The 23,856-nt window shown below is 42.3% G+C and overlaps 1 protein-coding gene across 5 annotated transcripts in view; it reads left to right on the plus strand.

Moving 5' to 3' along the window:
* CNOT1 (CCR4-NOT transcription complex subunit 1) overlaps nt 1-23,856 on the plus strand; it is a 148,032-nt gene that overhangs the window by 61,415 nt on the left and 62,761 nt on the right. For all 5 annotated transcript variants that reach the window (XM_081336113.1, XM_081336115.1, XM_081336117.1 and 2 more), the window contains exons 11-18: nt 7,133-7,303; nt 7,861-7,988; nt 9,666-9,906; nt 11,675-11,794; nt 18,085-18,207; nt 18,452-18,603; nt 21,753-21,903; nt 22,986-23,190. In XM_081336113.1, the coding sequence (XP_081192239.1) occupies nt 7,133-7,303; nt 7,861-7,988; nt 9,666-9,906; nt 11,675-11,794; nt 18,085-18,207; nt 18,452-18,603; nt 21,753-21,903; nt 22,986-23,190 (1,291 nt within the window). The remainder of the gene's footprint in view (nt 1-7,132; nt 7,304-7,860; nt 7,989-9,665; nt 9,907-11,674; nt 11,795-18,084; nt 18,208-18,451; nt 18,604-21,752; nt 21,904-22,985; nt 23,191-23,856) is intronic.

The raw sequence follows: 23,856 nt of genomic DNA on the forward strand, positions 1-23,856 counted from the left end.
AAGATCAAACAGATTCCTGACAAACCTAGCAGACAAGTTTGTCTCCCAAAAGTAGAGAAAGGAACTAGGGGATCAGCCATATTGGACTTAATTCTCACTAACAGAGATGAAATGATAGAAGGTGTTGAAGCCACAGGTACCTTGTGGGGGAGTGATCATGCAATATTTGAATTCAACATTATGCAAGTACGAACAATAGAACATAGTCAAACTAGAATCTTGGACTTTAAAAGAGCTAATTTCAACAAACGTAGAGAGACCATGGGAAGGATTCAATAGATGAGATCCTCAAGGGGAAAATAGGTCAAGAAGCTTGGGAAATTTTGAAAAGTGAGATTATAAAAGCCTAGTCCAGGACAATACTACCGAAGAAGAAAAATAACAGCTCTCAAAAGCAACCAGCATGGCTGCATAAAGAACTCTCTGATAAATTGAAAGACAAAAAGGACAATTATAGAAAGTGGAAAGAGGGGTACATAACTAAGGCAGAATATCAGCAAATAGTCTGAGCCTGCAAAGATGAAGTGAGGAAAGCTAAGGCTCAAAATGAATAAGACTCGAAACCAAAGTCAAAAATAACAAAAAAAGCTCCTTTCAACATGTAAAAAACAAGAAAGATTGGTCCATTAGTGGGAGACAGTGGCAAGAAGGTGACAGGCAATAGGAAGAAAGCAGAACTACTTTACTCGTTTTTTGCATCCGTCTTTACACAAAGGGAAAAAACAGTCCAATCTTATCAAAAACAGTACCGTAAAAAACAGATTAGAAACACAAGTTAAGATGGGCAAGAAAATGGTAAGTGAGCACCTGTCCACCCTAGATGAGTTCAAATCACCAGGACCAGATGGATTACACCCCAGGCTTCTGAAGTAACTGGCAGATGTGATATCAGAACCACTGGACTATATCTTTCAAAGATCCTAGAGCACTGGGGAACTACCAAAGGACTGTAAAAGAGCTGATGTAGTTCCCATCTTCAAAAAAGGGGAAAAAAAGGATCCAGGAAACTGAAGACCTATCAGCCTGACCTCAATACCTAGGAAGATTCTGGAAAAGATAAGCAACAAATCAGCGAACACCTAGAGGCAAACAAAGTCGTTACTAAAAGCCAATATGGTTTTGTCAAAAACAGATCACGTCAGACAAATCTTATTGCATTCTTTGACGAGTTGACAAAATTAGTGGACCAGAGGAATGCTGCAGATATAATTTACTTGGACTTCAGTAAGGCATTTGATAAAGTAGACTACAACCTATTACTTGATAAGATAGAAAAATGTGGGTTAGACCAGAGGTCCCAAACCCTTTGGGTACTAGGTACCGGTTCCATGGACCAAAGAGTGCGTGGTTGTTTTTTTAAAGAAATATGTTTTATTGATTTTTAACATACACCTTAATATTTGGTAAACATCGTGTTGTCTGGGTTAGTGTTTAAAAAACAATAACAATTTATTTCTGTAATTCTATAGTCCATATAATAGCTTTACTTGATTTCCTCTTCCATTAATATTCTCTTTTGCCAACCTTAAATTAATACAGTTCTTATTTAAATAAATGACAATTAAATGTAAATTCTGTTTCTGCAAATAATAATCACATCAATATAAAGCTTCTTTTCATTGATCATCTTGATTGCCTCTTCATAAATCCTGTTTACATTCTTATTTAAATTTGTTTTCCCCACAATATTCAAAACATTCTTAGTGGTTAAGTTTTTCTCAAAATTAGTTACACTTAATCTTATAAATGTTGTTGCAAGTACAAAAGGCAAAACAGGTAAGATGTTTTTATAGGAAAGTTTTGCCCCTTCGTATTCATTGAAAATCTTTTCCTTTTTGTCTTGATTTTATTTATTTTTTGTCTCTCAAGCTCTCCTGGCAAAATCCATTTTGCCAAAATCTTTTTTCTTATCCTCAAACTGGTGCTGGTTCTTACCTATAAAGCCCTACATGGCTTAGGCCCGGGATATTTGCAGGACCGTCTGCTGCCAGGAACGTTTTCCCATCGCCCTGTGCACTCACACAGAGAGGGCCTGCTCAGGGTGCCGTCGGCCAGACAATGTCGGCTGGCGACCCCCAGGGGGAGGGCCTTCTCTGTTGGGGCACCTGCTTGGTGGAATCAAGTCCCCCGGGAGCTCCGGATGGCCCCAGACCTTTGGTCCTTTCGCTTAAGACATATCTTTTCCAACAGGCCCACCTGGACTGATGATAATGGGGTTTTGAATTATGATTTTAAATGTTTTTATTGGTTTTAGTGGGACTTTGACACAATTTAATTCTTTTTTAATATTTGTATTTATTTGTATTTTATTGTTGTTAGCCGCCCTGAGTCCTTTGGGAGATAGGGCGGCATACAAGTCACAAAAATTTAGAGGCACTAAAAACTCCCCGCAAATTGTCCCCAAAGCAAGTGTGATGGGCACAGTACTTTAACTGTTTTAACTTTACTTTAAAGTACATACCGGGAAGAAAAAATTTCCTAGCTGATGTGCTATCCCGACTGCCACAGTACAAAAGTGAAAGCGAAGAGGTCTACGAGGCAATTATCCCCAGTTCAAAACCTGCAGCACAACCCACACCTCGCAGAACCCCTAATCCTGATGACCTGGGAGTGAAGATAAAACAAGAGCTCCTTACCGATCAATGGTTCAAAGATAATCAAACCTCCCTAACATGCAGGAATGGTTTGGCATACATGGGGGAAAAATTGTATCTTCCTGAAACCCTCCGTCTCAATACTCTCAGACACAGCCATGATGTAAAACAGGCTGGACACTTCGGATATTTAAAAACTCTACATCTCATCCGTCGGCAATTTTGGTGGCCGGGGCTAAAACCAGATGTGGAAAACTATGTCAAGAGTTGTACCATATGTGCCACCGTGAAAAGAATTCCAGGGAAAATCCCTGGGCTACTGCAGTTGGTAGGCAACCATTCTCAGCCATGGGAAGAAATAGCTATGGACTTTATTACAGACGTACCCCACAGTAGAGGAAATACTGTCATCTGGACAGTGATAGATCTGTTTTCAAAGCAGGCTCACTTTATCCCCTGTAAAGGACTCCCATCTGCACAATGACAGACTAAATTGTTCCTGAAACATATCTGCCAACTGCATGGTGCCCCTAAGCGAATAGTTTCAGATAGAGGAGTGCAGTTCACAGCAATATTTTGGAGGAATTTCCTTAAATTAATTGGATCATCCCAAGGCTTATCATCTGCTTTTCATCCAGCTACCAATGAGGCTGCAGAATCCGCTAACAAAATGGTCGAGGAATACCTCAGATGCTATGTTTCCTACCAACAGACAAACTGGACTGACCTCCACCCTTTCGCCAAAGCGGCCTACAATAATTCACAGCAGCACTGGCTACACGCCTTTCAGAGTAGCCACGAGAAAAGAGTTCAGCCCAATGCCTGACTATCCTCAAGTGCCCTCCGTTTCCCAGACACTTGATCAATGGGTGAGAGGCAATTTTGGTGGCCATCCCTTAAAAAAGACATTGAAAGCTATTTTGCCAGTTGTCCAGTGTGTGCTTCGGCAAAGCAGTGGCAAGGAAAAACTGCAGGAGTTTTCAAACCGTGGCTGAGCCATCAGCACCTTGGAGAGAGATCTCTACTGACTATATCAGTGCAACCCAAACTGCAACCCAAAACCACTTATTTATCACAAAGTGCCAGGGTCGCATCAGCATTGTGCACAGTAACATTGGTTTCACCCCTTTTCGGGTGACTACTGGTCAAGAGTTGAAGCCTATGAGTGAGCTTCTTAATGGCAACCCAGGAGTGCCATCTTTGCCAACTGCAAAACACCTGGCCCATTGTGCAAAAAGCGCTGGCAGAGGTTCGCGATACTTATAAAGCCCAAACTGATAAAAGAATTGAGCTTAAACCTTTTGAAGTGGGAGACTGTGTTTACTTGCAATTGCTTCAACTGTCTAAAAAATTGGGACCTAAATTTGTGGGACCTTTCTCCATTAAACGTATTATTAATCCTGTAACAGTGGAATTAGATTTGTCTAAATTCTTTTAGCAGGTTCATCCTATTTTCCACTGTAGTTTATTAAAAATCTGAGGTTTCCTCACCCCTTAGATCAGTTCCTCCTCCTATCCTTGAACCTGTAATGATAAAAGGTAAACAATTTTGAAGTGAAGGATATTTTGGATTCTCGCTGGCAGTATTTGGTAGCCTGGAAGGATTTCCCTTCTGGTTAAAATGTGTAGGTGGATTCTAGACATGTTAGAGCCCCTAGATTAGTGGAGCATTTTCATAATCAATACCCTGATAAACCTAAGTGATTGTTTTAATTTTGTCTTTTCTTCTCCTTTGTTTTTTGCAGGTTTAATCCCTCTCTTTTTGGCAGCCAGCATGTCAGGTCCCTTTTTCAGGTGCCCTGCCATTCTGGGGGAGGGGGGAGGAGGCCTCTCTGGAGGAGCATTCTTTGCATACTTTCACTTTTGCTGTAACACTGTAGCTGCTTGGGAATTAGGGAGGGTGATCCTCTTTGGAGAAGGAATGGACTTCTTTCCAGCCTGATACCAAGGTTGCTGTGCCCCAAGATGAACTGTTATCTGTCCTGTGCTTTGGTGTTCTCAAAATAACCTTGCGGCATTGCATTGGCTGCCGGTGGACTGGTCAGGGGGGTTGGGTCTCACAGTGGGAAGAATAGCCTGTCGCTTTGCGCGGGAATGTTAGATTCCGCTTGGCTTTACTGCAACCACTACTTCTAGGTAAAAGTTCTTTTGATCAATCACATGGTGTCAAAAGAGTTGTGCTTTCCTGAGAGGGACACCTGAGACAGGTCCTTACAGTGTCCTTAAGATTGTATCTGACTGAGTCATTTGGGTTCTTAGTCTAGTGGACCAGGAGAATGGGCTAATTCTGAGCGGGTGTGAAGTGTTCATACCATACAGTCATGGCCGAAATTGTTGGCACCCCAGAAATTTTTCCAGAAAATCAAGTATTTCTCACAGAAAAATATTGCAGGAACACATGTTTTGCTATACACAGGTTTATTCCCTTTGTGTGTATTGGAACACAACAAAAAAGGGAGGAAAAAAAGCAAATTGGACATAATGTCAAACAAAACTCCAAAAATGGGCTGGACAAAATTATTGGCACCCTTTCAAAATTGTGGATAAACAAGATTGTTTCAAGCATGTGATGCTCCTTTAAACTCACCTAGGGCAAGTAACAGGTGTGGGCAATATAAAAATCACACCTGAAAGCAGATAAAAAGGAGAGAAGTTCACTTAGTCTTTGCATTGTGTGTCTGTGTGTGCCACACTAAGCATGGACAACAGAAAGAGGAGAAGAGAACTGTCTGAGGACTTGAGAACCAAAATTGTGCACAAATATCAACAATCTCAAGGTTACAAGTCCATCTCCAGAGATCTAGATTTGTCTTTGTCCACAGTGCGCAACATTATCAAGAAGTTTGCAACCCATGGCATTGTAGCTAATCTCCCTGGTCGTGGACAGAAGAGAAAAATTGAAAGGTTGCAACGCATGATAGTCCGGATGGTGGATAAGCAGCCCCAAACAAGTTCCAAAGGAATGCAAGCTGTCCTGCAGGCTCAGGGAGCATCAGTGTAAGCGCGAACTATCCGTCGACATTTAAATGAAATGAAACGCTATGGCAGGAGACCCAGGAGGACCCCACTGCTGACACAGAGACATAAAAAAGCAAGATTAGAGTTTGCCAAAATGTACTTGAGTAAGCCAAAATCCTTCTGGGAAAATGTCTTGTGGACAGATTAGACCAAGATAGAGCTTTTTGGTAAAGCACATCATTCTACCGTTTACCGAAAATGAAATGAGGCCTACAAAGAAAAGAACACAGTACCTACAGTGAAATATGGTGGAGGTTCAATAATGTTTTGGGGTTGTTTTGCTGCCTCTGGCACTGGGTGCCATGAATGTGTGCAAGGCATCATGAAATCTGAGGATTACCAAAGGATTTTGGGTCGCACTGTAGAGCCCAGTGTAAGAAAGCTGGGTTTGCGTCCGAGTTCTTGGGTCTTCCAGGCGGACAATGACCCCAAACATACGTCAAAAAGCACCCAGAAATGGATGGCAAGAAAGCGCTGGAGAGTTCTGAAGTGGCCAGCAATGAGTCCAGATCTGAATCCCATTGAACACCTGTGGAGAGATCTTAAAATTGCTGTTGGGAAAAGGCGCCCTTCCAATAAGAGAGACCTGGAGCAGTTTGCAAAGGAAGAGTGGTCCAAAATTCTGGGTGAGAGGTGTAAGAAGCTTATTGATGGTTATAGGAAGCGACTGATTTCAGTTATTTTTTCCAAAGGGTGCGCAACCAAATATTAAGTTAAGGGTGCCAATAATTTTGTCCGGCCCATTTTTGGAGTTTTGTTTGACATTATGTCCAATTTGCTTTTTTTCCTCCCTTTTTTTTGTTGTGTTCCAATACACACAAAGGGAATAAACCTGTGTATAGCAAAACATGTGTTCCTGCAATACTTTTCTGTGAGAAATACTTGATTTTCTGGAAAAATTTCTGGGGTGCCAACAATTTCGGCCATGACTGTATGTGTAATCTGGGGGAGGAAGAGCTGCTTTGTTCTCTTGTCAGATTGTCCAGCCAGAGAACGCTGCTTCAGCCCTCTCAATAGGACGTCTGCAGTCACTGCCTCTCTTTGGTCCTGGGTAGAGGCGGGAATCCTTCCCTTGCAGAAGGGCTGGAGTCTGATTCCTGAGGCTGAGGTTAGCTGCTCCTCATCTAGGAAACCTAAAATATCATCAGTGGCAGGGAAGGGAATCTATTCTCAAACCATAGTAAATAGCTTTGTGGGGTCAGGTTCTTCTGTCCACCATCTTGATTTTTTTTAATCTTTAGGGAGGCTTTTTGCTATCTGTGTCCTTGCATAAATGGTTTGTGTGTCCAATCCAAATATTCCCTTCTTTCCCTGATAAACAGGGAAGTAAACTAATCACTTCAACTTTTATGTTTTGATAGTGTTTTAGGGCTAGGAAAACAATCTCACCTTTTGTGTAGTTTCTGAAATGTATTTATCTGACTGTGCCATGTTAATCCATATCTGACTGTGCCATGTTAATCCATGGAAAAGTGGGAAATATTGCATATTAAACTACTACTTCTTTATATCTGCTGCAGAACCCAACCTTAAACTTCAAGGAAGTAACCTATGAGCTGGATCACCCTGGATTTCAAATTCGTGATAGCAAGGGCCTGCAAATTGTAATCTTTGGAGTTCAGCGTGGATTAGGATTGGAGGTTTTTCCAGTTGACCTTATATACAGACCTTGGAAACATGCTGAAGGCCAGGTAAATATGCAGCTCTCAGGTTTTTTCTTCACTTCCATTTTTTTCTAATGACTATAGTTTATGAGATTAATTTGTTAATTCATGAGTCTTCGCTTGGGTGTAGTATGATCTAGAATTTTAAAAAATAGCTGATATTTCAAATCAGGTTTGGAATGAATGCTTGGGATACCAGTACATATTATTAGGATTTGAAAGAATATAGCAAGGGAGATAGCAGCAGTCGCAGCAGCATCTTTGCTGTTCTTAGATGTTAAGTAAAATGAAACTTAACTTTGAGAGCTGCAAAGAATAAAATATTTGCTTTAGAAACTGAGCTTTATGCATATGAGATTTCCCCCCTTTGTAATAATGCAATAATGCAATGTTATAAATGATAAATTGGTTGTGAAAAGAGAATATCTATTTTTTAAATTTTGTTCTGAAAGTGAGCAGGAAAAACAAAAATAATCTAAATGCATAAGAGTGGGGACAAAATGTGAAGGAAAAGATGATGAAGATCCACACGTAATGTGGTTAAAGGCCTGAAATGATGATTCCAATGATGTCATTTTTTGCAGCTCTCATTCATTCAGTATTCCCTCATTAACCCAGAGATCTTCTGTTTTGCTGACTATCCCTGTCATACTGTTTCCACGGAGATCTTGAAAGCACCACCAGAGGATGATAATCGAGAAATTGCTACATGGTAAGCAGTGTTGCTTTTCTAAGATGCACTTGCTTGGCGGGGTCAGAGTGATGACAGTATTTATCATGAGACCTCTCTGATGGAAAGAACTTTTGAAGCTCCAAGAGTACAGACAGATATATGAACAACCAAAGAGGGGTAATTTGGTTAACGCACCAGGATAATATTGAATTCTAGTGCCGCCTTAGGCATGAAAGCGGGCTCGGTGACTTTGGGACCAGTCACTCCACTCAACCCAAACCAATGCACAGGGTTGCTGTGAGGGGGGAAAAGGAAGAGGAAGAAACGTTAGGTATGTTTGTTGCCTTGCGTTATTTATAAAAATAATACAGGTGATATATGAAATAAACTAAATAGTAAGATTAGTAAGGGAATAGTTCCAAGCACTGAATGTATTGGCTAGATAGACCTGGGGTCTCCAACCTGTGGTTCGTGTGCTGGTATCAGGCTGCAGCCTGCTGGCCAGTGCACACATATGTGCACACCCACCCACTCGTGCTAGCGCCACTGCACAGGCGCTAGTGGCCTCATTTGTACATGCGTTGGAGCGTTAGCACTGCTGCCAGCGTCACGAGCTAATGGCTTGTTTGTGCATACACACGGGTGCTAATGGCCTGCTTGCACATGCACACAGGTGCCGCCGTGGGTGCACGCGGCCCGCTTGCGCATGCACATAGGTCCTAGTGCTGCCGCCATGTGCCGGTCTTTTGCGCATGTGCACAAGCATTTCCCTCCTCCCTTTCCCTCTGAGTCATTAACCCAGAAAGGTTTGGGAGCTCTGGGCTAGACTATAATCAGTTGCATAAAAGATAGATGTGTAAATTCCCTGTATTGTCCCATTTTTTTAGACTTTGCAATCATGAGAGAGAAGAGACTATAGGAATGACTTACGTTACTCCGAAGCTTCTGTAGCCTGTGTTTTTAATTTTTAGCTTTCCTTTTCCATGATTTATTTATTTATTTTCAAGATATTTTTACTGATAAATATAGTCAAACACCAGTGTAAATGAGGACAATTAAAGCTCATTAAAAGAACCAGTTCACAAATGTTTCCAGTGTACACAATGAATATGGTCTTTCAGGTCCCAGAAATGTGGGATTTTCTGTGTGATAACTAGTGTTTTGAATTGCATCCAGAAGCAGACCACTAGCTATTTTAAGAACGAATCCCACATACATTGTACGCAGATGAAGGATTAGTCTGGCTGTCGTATTCTGGCACATCTGTACATTTTTCACAGCAGTGTTGGACATTATTAAGAATCTAAATGGGATTCTATTAGAAGGTGATCTTCGCTGAAGTGTACAAAGGGTAGCAGCATTCTCATTTCAAGTATAGATGTAAAAAGTGCAGGTTCGAGTCCCACCAGGCTCAAGGTTGACTCAGCCTTCCATCCTTCCGAGGTAGGTAAAATGAGGACCCAGATTGTTTGTGGCAGTAAGCTGACTTTGTAATAATGCCGCTTGGGGGGGGGGGCGCTAATAAGCAGGCATATACATAGAATGAAGGCTATTGCTAAGCACATTGATTTGTGCTTTAGATTGTAAGCCGCCCTGAGTCTTTGGAGAAGGGCGGGATATAAATGGGATTAAAAAGAAATATATATTTGATAGTCACAAGTAAAGCTAAAGCATGTGATTGCTCATAAATTTCAATTTTTGTTTCTTTTGTGTTAGGAAGAGCCTAGATTTGATTGAATCCCTGTTGCGGTTGGCAGAGGTGGGCCAATATGAACAAGTCAAGCAGCTCTTCAGCTTCCCTATCAAGCACTGTCCAGATATGTTGGTCTTAGCTTTGCTACAGATCAACACTTCTTGGCATACTTTGCGGCATGAACTCATCTCCACACTTATGCCCATTTTCCTTGGCAACCACCCAAATTCTGCTATCATCTTGCATTATGCGTGGCATGGGCAGGTAAGGATTTGAAAGGAGCAAAAGTGGAGATATCTTGCTTTTTCTTTGGCCGAAGAGGAGTGGTGTGGTATGGATTCAGTTATGTAATGTGCTCAAGCTATGCTCTGCTGTTACATATACCAGAGGCCCCCAACCTTTTCAACAGCAGAGACTGTGGAAAGAGGTTTTTCTGCAGATAAGGGAGGAAGTGTGGTTATACACAGTGCCTGCATCCCATGTGTACAGATGGGGCTCCACTCATTTATGTGACCCGGTTTCTGGTGCAGTGTGGATTGGTGCCGGTTCGTGGACCGGGGGTTGGGGACCCTGTTCTAGGCTATGAGGTCATTGAGAGATTGTCCAGACCCTTGGCGTTCACTCTAAATAGCCTGATGATTTCCCAGATCTTTTTCTTATTTGCCAGATCCAGGAATAAAGGAGAGCCAATATTGGACATACTACCTGGAATCTGTTGTAAGATTGTCTGGAATAAAGAAAAGTGGGGAAGAGCCTGCTGTGGCCTATGCATTTGCTATGTCAGACAGAGAAATGTTTTTTTAGAGTTTTCTTATTGTGAATTCCAACAGGACTAATATATCAATGCTGTGTGACCTGGTTCTTCTGGGTGCCAGATTCCCCCCCCCCCCCGGCCCTAGAGAGATGTTGCACTTCCATTTAATTAGCTATCTCGGTAAATGCCTTTATGGAAAGGAGAGGGAAAAGTTTCAGTATTTAGCAAACTTTAGCAACTTTTGAAAATTGAATGCCACAGTTCTCAATAATCCTCTTAGTCTGGCAGTGTGCTTAAAGTAAATAATTGCAGTAAATAAAGCATCAAGAAGTAGAGGTGGTGGTTGTGGTTTCAATCAAGATGGCAAGGAGATTGGCAAGAAGAGCAGAAGTGGGGCAGCGTATTTCCTATGTCAGGGGTCAGCAACCTGAAACAGTGAAAGAGCCACTCGGAACCGGTTCCCTCAAAAAAGGAAAAACTGGGAGCCGCAAAAAATGTGTGCGCATGCGCGTACATGCACAGAACAGGGTTTGACTGAAGAGTGGAGCCAAGGCGAGATATGCACCTACCCTGAATATTTGAATTGATTGGTTGAACTTTTTTAGTCCCACTTTTTTTTTGGACTGCACATGGCAGAGGACTGGGAGCCGCAGGAGACGGCTGAAAGAGCCGCATGCGGCTCCGGAGCCGCGGGTTGCAGACCTGTGTCCTATGTGTTGCCTATCTCTGGTTTCCACTTGGTGTTGCCTCCCCCTCTGATGAAAGGCTTTCAGAGTGGTAGATTTTCATGTGTGTTGCCAGAGTTGCCCATTTAAGAAACCTGGATCAGAAATGGGAAGTAGTTCCCTTTCTGTCCCAAAGATGCTTTTCCAAAAGGCTACTGGACTTTCTTGTTTTTTTCTTTGAAAATGTTTTGTTTCTCATCCAAGAAGCTTCTTTGTTCTTGGGTGAGAAGCAAAACGTTTTCAAGGGGGGGGGGGAAAGCCCAAGAAAGTCTTTTTGGGACAACCATAACCTGGATGACTGAGAATCCCCATGGACAGTTCCCTTCCTGCTTTGAGATTGGGAGATGAATAGAGGAAGGCAATGTAGTGGTGACTTGGAGTTAGTGATCTCAGGCTTGTGCCTTGATATTACTGTGGCCCTGGGCATAAATCCAGTTGAAACATATTTAATATCAGTGCCACAGTATTATAAAGGAGCAAGGATCTGGTTTCTGTCACCAAACTAACAACTAAATAATTATGCGAGTAGACTAACATTTAAGTATTTTCTTAGGGCCAGTCCCCTTCAATTCGTCAACTCATCATGCATGCCATGGCAGAATGGTACATGAGAGGAGAACAATATGACCAAGCAAAATTATCACGTATTCTAGATGTGGCCCAAGACCTGAAGGTGAGTCTATTTTTTGTGTTGATTCTATTTGGGATTACTAGTGTTTGTGCCAAACATACAGTTCTGGTCCAGGAGGAGAAACATGTTTTTTAATTTATATATATATATATATATATATATATATATATATATATATATATATATATATATATATATATATATATATATATATATATATATATATATATATATATATATATATATATATATGTATGTATGTATGTATGTATGTGTGTGTGTGTGTGTGTGTGTGTGTGTGTGTGTGTGTGTGTGTGTGTGTGTGTGTGTGTGTAAATTTTAAATTGCTAACAGAATTAAGCATTTGTCATATGTGTGTGTGTGTGTGTGTGTGTGTGTGTAATACTAACAAAGAATTAAGGGAGACTGAAATGCATTTCTGACTCATTAGTCTTCATCAGTCAGCCATACCCTTCTGAGATTCGAACCTGGGCTGATTGCACATTAGGCAGTGTATTTACCTCTTGAGCCACAGGATCTCTCTCGCTCTGTTAGCTTTCTGCAAGGGGAGATATGTGTCAAATGTTAACTATTTAGATTACCTTGCTAGTCCCCAAACATGGGGCAAATCTTTATTTCCTGTTTTCAGCCTATCTTGAAGGCCATCGAACAGGCTGTAGTCACACCGGACAGTTCATATATTTGTGTAAATTACTAACAAAGGCTGACTGATGAAGACTAATGAGTCAGAAATGCATTTCAGTCTCCCTTAATTCTTTGTTAGTAATTTACACAAATATATGAACTGTCCGGTGTGACTACAGCCTGTTCGATGGCCTTCAAGATAGGCTGAAAACAGGAAATAAAGATTTGCCCCATGTTTGGGGCCTAGCAAGGTATATATGTATGTATGTATGTATGTATGTATGTATGTATGTATGTATGTATATATGTATATATGTATATATGTATATATATGTATATGTGTGTGTGTGTGTGTGTATGTGTGTGTGTGTGTGTGTGTGTGTGTGTGTGTGTGTGTGTATGCTCCTTTGAGTGGGGACCGTCTGGACTAATCTTAGCAAGATTTCAGAAGTGGTTCTCCATTGTCTGCTTCCAAAGGTGGGATTAGAACTCATGGTCTCCTGGTTTCTAGTCTACCGTGCTTCCCTGAAAGTAAACCCTAGTTAAAAAGTAAGCCCCAGCTAATTTTCGAGGGGTGGGCCTAATATAAGCCCTCCCCCGAAAGTAAATCCTAATGCGGGGTGGGGCATGTCGGCCCAGATCTTACATGCGGCTGCTGGAGGGCTCCCCCCTCCGGCCTGCCAGGGCCTTTGCCCACCGGTCCCGCCCTCTCCGTCCCACTGCCTGCTTGCCTGCGGCCACAACAAACCAAACCCTTGGCAAGCCCAGGCCTCCGCACACCCTCCCTCCTGGCCCTACTGCTGCTGGAGTATTTATTGGCTACATCGGGTGCCATGCAGCTGCCAAGTGGCTGCCCGTGCTGGTGTCTTCACAGGGCTCTGCCCTCCTGCCTTGGATTTGCTCTGCCCTCCTGCCTTGGCTGCTGGGCTGGGCTGCTACTGCCTGGTGCAGGGCAAGTCGGCCCAGATCTTCTGTGTGTTCTCTGGAGCACCCCCTGCTGGCCAGCCAGGGCCCTTCGCCACCAGCCGCTGGTAAAACCGTGCCACCCACACCTCTGCCTTTGGGTTAGTGAGTGCCGCCCACCTGCATGCCTATTCGATACTGCAGGTGCCAGGCTAAGGGCTGAAGCTGGCTCTCTTCAGGCCTTGGCAGGTGCTGCGCCTCTACCTGCTGCTCCCGCCGAATCATCTTCCACCTTTGGCACATGTTTGTGAGACAAAAAGAAAGAAAAGTTCAATCAGACTTTCTAATTTGTGAGATCTCAGTGAAGGCTCAGAAGTGAACGAAGAAACACAATGTAGCTGAAAGGCAGGTTAGTAAAAAAAAACGCTTGGGGAGGCGAGGGCATCTGGGCGGGGGTGTGCGGCTTTGGCTTCAGACACCCTGCGCGGCTGAAGTGTGTCCTACAGGCGGAGGGAAGCAAATCCACCACCACCACGCCACCTGCTTCGCCTCCTTACCTCATGGTGATGGCAACCGCCTGCCAGGCAGAAGGTTGTAGAGGCCAAAAGCAGCCAGCCAGTATGAGAGGTGCAGCACCCGCCAGGACCCAAAGAATGCCAGGTTCAGCCTTTAGCCTGGCGCCTGCAGCACTGAATAGACGTGCAGGCTGGCGGCACTCACCAGCCCAAAGGCAGAGGCGTGGGTGGTGTTTTACTGGCGGCCGCTAGTGAAAGGCCCTGGCAAGCCGGCGGGAAGGGGGTGCTCAGGCAGTCTTACAGAAGATCTGGGCTGACTTACGCTGCACCAGGCAGGAGCAGGACAGCCCAGAGCAGCACGGCCAGGAGGGCAAAGAGCCCCATGAGGCCAGCAGCACAGGCAGCCACTTTATACTGCACAGCACCCGACACGGCCGAAAAATGTCCCAGCAGCAGTAGGGCCAGCATGCAGGGTGGGCAGAGGCTAGGGCTCGACGAGGGTTTGGTTTGTTGCAGCGGCAGGCAAGCTGGCAGTGGGACGGAGAGGGCAGGGCCGGCGGTAGCTGTTTCCATCGGCAGCCGCTGGCAAAGGGCCCTGACAGGCCAGCAGTGGGGTGGCACTCCAGCTGTCGCACAGAAAATCTGGTCCAACTCACCCAGCACCAAGCTCAGCGCCCTTTCTGCCGCCACCCTCCACAGCCACACCAGTACCGTACCTGCTCCGCCACCAAGCTCTTGCTACCGTGTTGCTTCTCCACCCCATGCACAGGCCCTGCCCCATCCTGCGCACTTGGGGCCTACTGGTTCCGGTACCAGCAAAAAAGTAAGCCCTCCCCAAAAATAAAATAAAACCTTCTGCTTATTTCAGAGCCCAAAAGAAAGTAAGACAGGGTCTTACTTTCAAGGAAACACGGTAGTGCCTTAACCACAATACAACTCTGGCAAGCTGGTTTTTATACATTATATTAAAAAGTTATGTAATGCATAATAAGTCTTGATAACAGTTGTGTGGTAATAACCATCTTTGGGATCATTTAATAAGATTATGGTATATAATTTTTCCAGAACTCAGTCTTTGTAATTTAGGATTATATAGGCTGTAAAATTGCTTCATGGGGATATATTAGTCTTCAGACAAGAATTGGCCATCATTGAGAGTTCTAATTCAAGTAGATATTTGACTGTCAACTTTAGAGAAAGTGCCATAGAAATAGTGGCTAGTGGTATTTCCCCTTCAAATATATACTGAATTTTTATGATAAAAAAAACTGCTGAGTAGAGTCGATATATGTTGCTAAAACGTATTTTACAGAAAAAGTTTCTGAATTATTATTTTGAACTGCATGATCAAACATTCAACGAAATAGCCTTTTTTGTTTGGTTAAATTAGTTGTAATTTAAGAGAGAGAAAAGAGAGAGAGAGAGAGATCAGGATAATCACTGGTCTGACTACTGAAGAGAATATTTGGGAGAATACCATTTTTACAGATAAAAGATTTTCACAATAGGGAACTTCTGAATAAGAGTAGTGAATGGTGCTAAGTTGCAGTGGTTCTTCTGATATCAGCTCAGATCTTTTTTTGACAATAGAAATGTTGAAGCTTCAGCAATTCAAACATGTTTGTTTCTATCCCATCTTTATTATTTTTACAAATAACTCTAAGGTAGTGAACGTATCCAACATGCCTTTCTATTTTCCCCTCAACAACGGTTTTGAGATTATTTTTATTTTATTTTTCAACTTTTTAGAGCAACCAAAAGGAACAATCTAAAAATGTATAGATTATTATTGCAGTTAGAAATAGGATATCCTCCTCCCCTCAATTTAAAAGAATTTGAGATACTGATCTTGGTAAATCTATAGAGCAGGCAAGTCAAACTGCTGGCCCACAGGCCGGATGCATCATACTAAAACCACGCCCAACCCATTGCCGGCAATGGGGGAAAAGTTGCGACGTCGTGAGTTTGACATGCCTGGTGTAGAGGGAACAAATTTGGCAGGAATTGTGGAAATCAGATGGATGCACATTAGCTTCACTAAATGAACTGCCGTGGGAGATTTATTGGGACATTTGTAGTCATTGGGCATTAATGCTGAACCCTTTTGGCATAATACTTTGGGGTCATTTACTAAACAAGTAACTAAATGCTCTCCAGAGTTAGGTGTTTTGTATTTATTTACAGATTGAATCCCAAATTTAAAAATAAGGAACATATCTGTTTAATTTTAGCAATTAAAATGCTGTAAAACCTTTCAAGGTTCCTTGGTTGTTAGATTAGAAAAATCACAGCCAAATTTAAAATAATGAAACATCAGAGCAGGAACCATAGTTCTGTTAAATTTTAATAGATTTTATACTTTATCTGATTATTAACAAATAATAGTGAGGTAATATTAATTGACATGGTGGCGGAGTGGTTAGAATGTAATATTGTAGGCTAATTCTGCTGACTGCCAGCAATTGCCAGAAGCAATGTAGAACTAAGGAGAAACTTCCTGACAGTTAGAACAATTAACCAGTGGAACAACCTGCCTCCAGAAGTGGTGAATGCTCCAACACTGGAAGTTTTTAAGAAGAGACTGGACAGCCATTTGCCTGAAATGGTATAGGGTTTCCTGCCTTAGCAGGGGGTTGGACTAGATGACCTCCAAGGTCCCTTCCAACTTCATATTATTATTATTATTATTATTATTATTATTATTATTATTATTATTATTATTATTATTATTATTATTATTATTATTATTATTATCAAATCTCACTGGCTCAAGGTTGACTCAGCCTTCCATCCTTCCAAGGTTGGTCAAATGAGGGTCTAGATATGTTGGGGGCAATATGTTGACTCTGTAAACTGCTTAGAGAGGGCTGTAAAGTACTGTGAAGCAATATATAAGTCTATGTGCTATTGCTATTGCTATAAATCTGTACATGTATGTACCTATTTACTTATGTTTAAATAGATTTTTGTGTTTTCTGCACATTTTTACTCTGAATGTCTTGAATATTTGTTATCTAATGACTTGATAATATTAGTTAGTCATAGCTTTTGTGTATGTGTATAGACCACATACCAAAGAGGATAAGAACAAGAAGAACAAAAAAGGAAATAAACATTGCATCAAGGGGGGGGACCCACAACCATGATTTGAGCTTAGCCCAAGTTCAGTAACAAAACCAGGCCTTTAAATCCTTTCAGAAAGCCAGCAGGGTCAGAGTAAGTATGTTCTCCAGGGGAATGGTGTTCCAGAAGGAAAGTGCCATAGCAGAAAAGATCTCATCTTGGGTCTGCTTCCCAGGTAGATTGTATACAGAGCATGACCCTCCTAGATCTAATCAGGTACAGCTGGGGAGAGACAGCCTTGCACTTAACCTGGTCCCAAGCCAACCTATTCCCCAGTTTGTGTGAGACCATCTAGGTATAATGCATTGATGTTGGGTTTGACAGGTGAACAAGCTACCTCAGTTCTGGATAATTAGAATAACAGAGTAAGCTGGAAGGGACCTTGGAAATCTTCTAATCCATGGGTGTCAAACTCAATCACATCACGTGATATATCGTGACGTTTTTTGCCTTTGTACAGTGGTAGGCGTTGCCTGCACATGATGCATCCGGCCCATGGGCCATCAGTTTGTCCCCTCCCCATTCTAGTCCATTAGTTGTTGAATAGAGTAGGAATAGGAAATAGAATGGAACAGAATTAGAATTAGAATTAGAAATAGAAATAATAGAATAGAATAGAATAGAATAGAATAGAATAGAATAGAATAGAATAGAATAGAATAGAATAGAATAGAATAGACCTTGGAGGTCTTCTAGTCCAACCCCCTGCTCAGGGTGGAAACCCTTGTACCATTGAAGACGCTTCTTAAAAACTCCCAGTGTTGAGGCATCCACAACTTCTGGAGGCAAGTTGTTCCACTAATTAATTAATTAGTTGTTTGTGAGATGGTACTTACAAACTATTGGTTGTGATGCTGAAGAGGAAGATTGTTTCAGGCCAGTCTTCCAGGAGAAGGAGGACTAGTTTTCTGCTTCTGACACCTTTCCACAGGCATTCCCTTCGTGGGGCCGTTCACTTCTCTCCCGTGTACCCTACCTTCACCCTGCTAATTCTTAGGGTTCCCAAGGAACTTCTACCTGGAAAGACATGTTGTTTTCTTCTACCACAAATGCTCTGCAGTGGAAATGAATTTGCAGGACCACTATAGGAAGGCTACTAGAGAGGTCAAGCTTGTCATATGGTCTAGCAGCTTTCTTTTTCTTCAGGCATTGTCTATGCTGCTGAATGGTACTCCATTTGCCTTTGTTATTGACCTTGCTGCCCTTGCCTCTCGGCGGGAATACCTCAAACTAGACAAATGGCTCACAGATAAAATTCGGGAGCATGGGGTAAGTAAGGTTTTTCTTAATTCATTCTGCAAGTTGTTTTCTGATTAAAATAGTTGCTTATTTTAAAGTGTCCTATTGTTTGTGTGTGCAGACTATGGCCTTAAATGTGTTGAACTTTAACTCACTCAATGCTTATCTACTTTTATTTATTTACATCCTGCCTTTATTATTTTTTATAAATATGAAGTTATTTTTGTGCTTATACTATGTGCAATTCATACAGCTTTGCACTTCTTCTTCCTAGGAGCCCTTCATCCAAGCTTGTATGACTTTCTTGAAGAGAAGATGTCCCTCTATCTTGGGTGGTCTTGCTCCAGAGAAAGACCAGCCCAAAAGTGCTCAACTTCCACCAGAGACCCTAGCAACAATGCTAGCTTGTCTTCAGGCTTGTGCTGGGTAAGCAAATCATGGTCTTCTTTAAAAGGATGTCTGATAAGGGGCTAAAGCAGAGGAGGGGAGCTTCAGAGTGCAATATTCTGTGGCTCAGCCACAGGTTGACTTGGGCAATACGGTTGAAGTAAGAACTTTGTGAACAAATAGCAAGTTGAAAAGAGAGATGAATTCTAAATATAGAACACATGCGTAATCCTCAACATTGTTATATGCAAAATATAATTTTCCTTAAACCAATAAAGAATTTTTTTCTTCTATTTGTATATTTCATGTGGGATCTAGGTTTAGAATTTTCATATTACAGGGTCAAAATGGATTCAACCTTGATTCTTGGGTAATTTTTCTTGGCAGCAATATGGAAATGGTTTACTGCTGCTTTCTTCCCTGTCTAGTCTGTAGCCTAGAGTCTCTTCATGCACTTCCATCAAGTACTAGTTAAGTGTAACCATGCTTAGTTACAAGATTATTTCCCTCCATGTAAAACGCTGAGGTGGATTGAATTGTCTGTATGCCTCTTCTCAAGAGGCCACCCGTAGACCCAACCGTGTTAGACAACTTTCATCCAGTCTCCAAACTTCCTATAAAGAAAGGCTGTTGAGAGGATTGTTACCGCTCAGCTTCAGAGGATCCTGGATCAGGTGGATTATTGGATCCATTTCAGTCGGGGTTACAGTACTAGTGTACAGTACTGAGATAGCATTGGTTAAACTTGCAGATGACCTTTGGAGGACTTGTATGCAGCTAATGCTCCTCTCCTTTAAAACATATAGAGATGAAGTACCCACAACATGCACACTGTTCCAGTGTTTTACACACCTTACAGTCAGGAAGTTTTCCTATATTTAAACAAATTATATGTAGATGCAACTTGTCATTTTGGACCTGGTCTCTGTATCTGGAGAAGGTAGTTCTTGACCACTATGTATATGAATGTAGTTTCATCATATCTTCACATCATCTTCTTTTCTCCAGCCTGACCACCCAGGTTTTTTCAGCCTTTCATGATTTGACATATCCTTAGATCCCTTGTCATCTTTGTTGCTTCCCTCTGAATCTGTTCTAATCAATCTGTAATCTCCCAGAAATGTAGAATCATAGATAGCACTTTGGGTGCCTCTTCATCTGAGTGGGTGCCATCAGCAACTTTTGAAGGAGATGGTACCATGTTTCCCCGAAAATAAGACCGGGTGGTGGTGGTGGTGGTGGTATTATTATTATTATTATTATCATTATCATCATCATCATCATCATCATCATCTCTAAAAGAGGCACCGGGTCTTATTTTCGGGGGATGTCTTACTCCCCTCCAGCACCAATAGCGCTACGTAGAGGGTCCACTTCTTCTGCAGCCGAAGGAGCAGCTGCATTCTGCAGTTGCATTCTGGTCAGCATTTTGCAGTCAGGCCTTTCTAGAAGGCCTATGCAGCCAAGTACAATCAATCCATAGGTCGGTTCTTGGCTGCAGAGGTCTTGCAGAACTGAGCTATGGATTGAATCCATAGCTTGGTTCTTGGCTGCAGAAGCCTTCCAGAAAGGCCTGTGACTGAGAAATGTAGGCCTGGCTGCAGAAGACTCCGCAGAGGAAGTGGGCCGGCAAGGAGAGGCCTGGCTGCAAGGTAAGTGGGTACGTGGGGCAGATCCACACCCTTATCCCCGCCGTAGCTTGATTTTTAAGTGTGTGCCTCACTCCAAAACTAGGGCTTGTTTTTGGAGTAGGCCTTACTTTGCTCCCTTCTCAGAAGGCCATCCTTGGACTCAACAGTGTTGGATAACTTTAGTTCAAACTCATTTCTAGAACAGATTGTTGAGAGGGGGAGTTGGCAGTCAGCCACAGAGGGTCCCGGAGGAAGCAGGTTATTTGGACCCTTTTCATGCTGGATTCGGGCTGGGGTACACTACAGTACTAACATGGCATTGGTTGTACATGCAAATGACCTTTGGAAGACTGGATAGGGTGGTACAATCATTCTGGCATTCTTTATTTTCTTTACAGCTTTCAGTACCATCAACCATTGTGTCCTTTGGGTTTTTGTCTCTCCCCTGGTGTTATATCATCTTTGACTCTGAACACAGTTGCACTGAGGTAGTGCACAATTAGGGATTCTAGACTCACCCCTCCTGCTTGAAGAGCAGATGGCAGTTAGGGCCTTTGCACAGATTCATATTTCACTCCAATTGTATCCTCTCTTGGGGTCACTCATGCCTTGGTCACCTCCCACTTGGATAGCTGCATTGGGCTCGAAGACCACCGAGAAAGTATAATTGGTCCAGAATGTAATAGCACATGCAATAATTACCCCTATGTTATACCCATTTTGTGCAAGCTGTACTGGCTCCCAGTTTCCTTCCAGATGCAATTCAAGGTGCTGGTTATCACCTTTAAAGCCCTACATGGTACAGACCAGGCTATTTATTGGATTTCCTCTTCCTGAAAGGATCTGCCTATCCCACTAGACCAGAGAAGGTATCAGCTCCAGGTGCCTTCCCTGACATGCTGCTATCTGTGGGGACCTGCCTTTTCCGTGGCTGCCCCACCTTGTGGAACACCTTTACCCTGGCCATCCAACAAATCTCACCCTTTTAGCCTTCTGGAAGGCTATCAAGCCCTGCTTGTTCCCCCAGGAACTGGGGTAATGTTGAATACCTAGGCATGTTTGTTGGAGGATCCTGGAAGAATGACTGAGGAACCAGGTTTTTAGTTTTGGTTTTATGATTTTATAGTTGTTTTGCTGTGAGCAGCCCAGAGTTGTGCTCTAAGATGGGTAGCCATACAAAACTTTTCAAAAAAGAAAAAGCAATCATCGATACCATCATTCCCTTCCTAGATGCAGGCATAATCAGCATCTCAGTCTCTGACAACCAAGTCTTCATCAGCTATCTTTGGGATTCTTTCGTATTCTTCAGCCCTTGCTTGCTGTGGAAAAACAGTTAAAATATGTTGAACTTTTTGTCTTTCAATTATTCAAGAGGATATTAGAATGCATTGGGAGAAAGAGATCTAAGCTCAGGCAAGCCAGTTCTAAGATAGAGGATTTGCTAGCCTTCCATCTAGCCAGGCTTATACCCAGGACCAAATGCAGTTCTTGGAACAATGCTAGAACAAACTGAATTTCTGGTAATTCTAAATAAAAATAACTTGGTTTCTGCATTAGAAGTGTATCGCAAGAGCTATCGGAAACCATTCTCACCATGGTAGCCAACTGCAGCAATGTAGTGAACAAAGCCAGACAGCCACCGCCTGGTGTAATGCCCAAAGGACGTCCCCCCAGTGCTAGCAGCCTGGATGCCATCTCCCCTGTGCAGGTACGTAGCCAGCGTGAGAGAAGCAGGTAATAGTTCTTTTGCCTGTTGGTTTGTTGGTGTGCAGAATTCAGCCTCATTCAAAAGCAGTTCATCCTGTTTTCTTTGCATGGTGAATGTTACCTTGTGGGTTAAGCACGACCTTTGAACCTGATTGGCCTTTTACAGCTTCTCAGGCCAAGCATCAGTGCTAGATTGTAAAGGCTTGTGATAGGAGGCTCTTTGGCTCTCAGCTGAACTGCTCTTTGAAAAAGCAAGGAACATCTCCAAGACTGCACTTAGAGGTAGATTTCTGTGCCCTTTCATTATTGATTTTCTAAATACTGTATTTGACTCTGCTATTGATTAAAAGAAAAAAATGAATGAAAGATAGTCTGGGCATATGTTTTAAGAAACCTATCTGCAATAAGGCCATGCTGTAGTACTGAACATTATGGTCAGTTGGAAGATAGTTGTCCTGCATGTTAATTTATAATCTAAAAGAGCCAACAGCAGAATTCTGCAAAAGCATCTCTTTGATGGATCTTTGATGGATCTATGTTTGACTTCACTCTTATTTATTGTGCTGATAAGTACCGAGGCTGCATCAAACTCGTTGTTTTCCACTAGCTGTCCTTTACCTATGCTTTAATGTATGTACACTTTCAAATCCAGATTCACTTTGGCTTATGGCATTATCCTTCTCCCAATAGTTCTGCTGTATGTATTTCTCCTCTTAACCTTTCTGACTACCTCTGCTTGTTGCATATTTATGTCCTGTCTCTGTCTAGTCTCAATGGATAAGACTTCCTTTAGTCTTGAGAGCCATTCTGTATATCATCTCATTTCCAGTTTTGTAGCAAAACTCCAGATTTTTTAGCTTTTCAAACCTGATGGTTGGCATTTGGGGAACAAAAGCAACTCGAGATGGGCTTTCGGATCTGATCTTAATGATTCTTCTTATGTTAGGAACAGACACATCCTGTCAGGATCTGATGCAAAATGTTAATGATTTTGGCAGGTATGATCTAAATAAAGATGATACACCGTTTGATACAAATATATAAATAACTGGTTTGTTTTCCTTAATGTTTTATTCTTGTCAGATTGATCCACTTGCTGCTGGAATGGCATCTCTCAGTTTAGGTGGCCCAACGGTTCCTCATACCCAGAGTGTGCCTGGATTTCCTCCAAACTTGAGTTCTGCTTTTAGTACTCCTCAGTCACCAGCAAAAGCATTTCCACCGCTTTCCACACAAAACCAGAACACACCTTTTAGTGGGATTGGTGGGCTGTCTTCGCAGCTTCCAGGTATGGTTTTATTAAACAAGCTTCTGCTCATTAGGAAATGGTGCTGGAAGTATATTCTGCTTGACCCTCCTTTTGGAGCCAGACATTATCACTTAAGGGGAAACTGTTTTTGTTACATTTTCTTAACTGTATCCCAGAAACTCTACATATAGTCTTCTGTTCCTAAGAATCAAAGGATACTGTTTCCTGTTCCCAAAGCCCAAATGTTCTGAACTTGCAAGTGAAAGCAAAAAGAAAAAGGAGGGATTTGCAATAATGCATATCTGAATACATGCAAAATAGACAAAACTATTTCAGCATAACTAGTACTGTTTGACATGTGAAGTATTAATACCACTTTACAATGCCTTGGTAAGGCCACGCTTGGAATACTGTATCCAGTTTTGGTCACCACAATATAAAAAAAGATGTTGAGACTCTAGAAAAGAGTACAGAGAAGAGCAACAAAGATGATCAGGGGACTGGAGGCCAAAACATATAAGGAACGGTTGGTTGCTGGAATTGGGAATGTCTAGTCTTAATGAAGAGAAGAACAAGGGGTGACATGATAGTAGTCTTCCAATATCTCAGGGGCTACCACAAAGAAGAGGGAGCTATTCTCCAAAGCACCTGAAGGCAGGACAAGAAGCAACAGATGGAAACTAGTCAAGGAGAGAAGCCACATAG

The sequence above is a fragment of the Vipera berus genome (assembly GCF_964194415.1).
Source record: "Vipera berus genome assembly, chromosome: 10".
NCBI classification, from domain to species: domain Eukaryota; kingdom Metazoa; phylum Chordata; class Lepidosauria; order Squamata; family Viperidae; genus Vipera; species Vipera berus.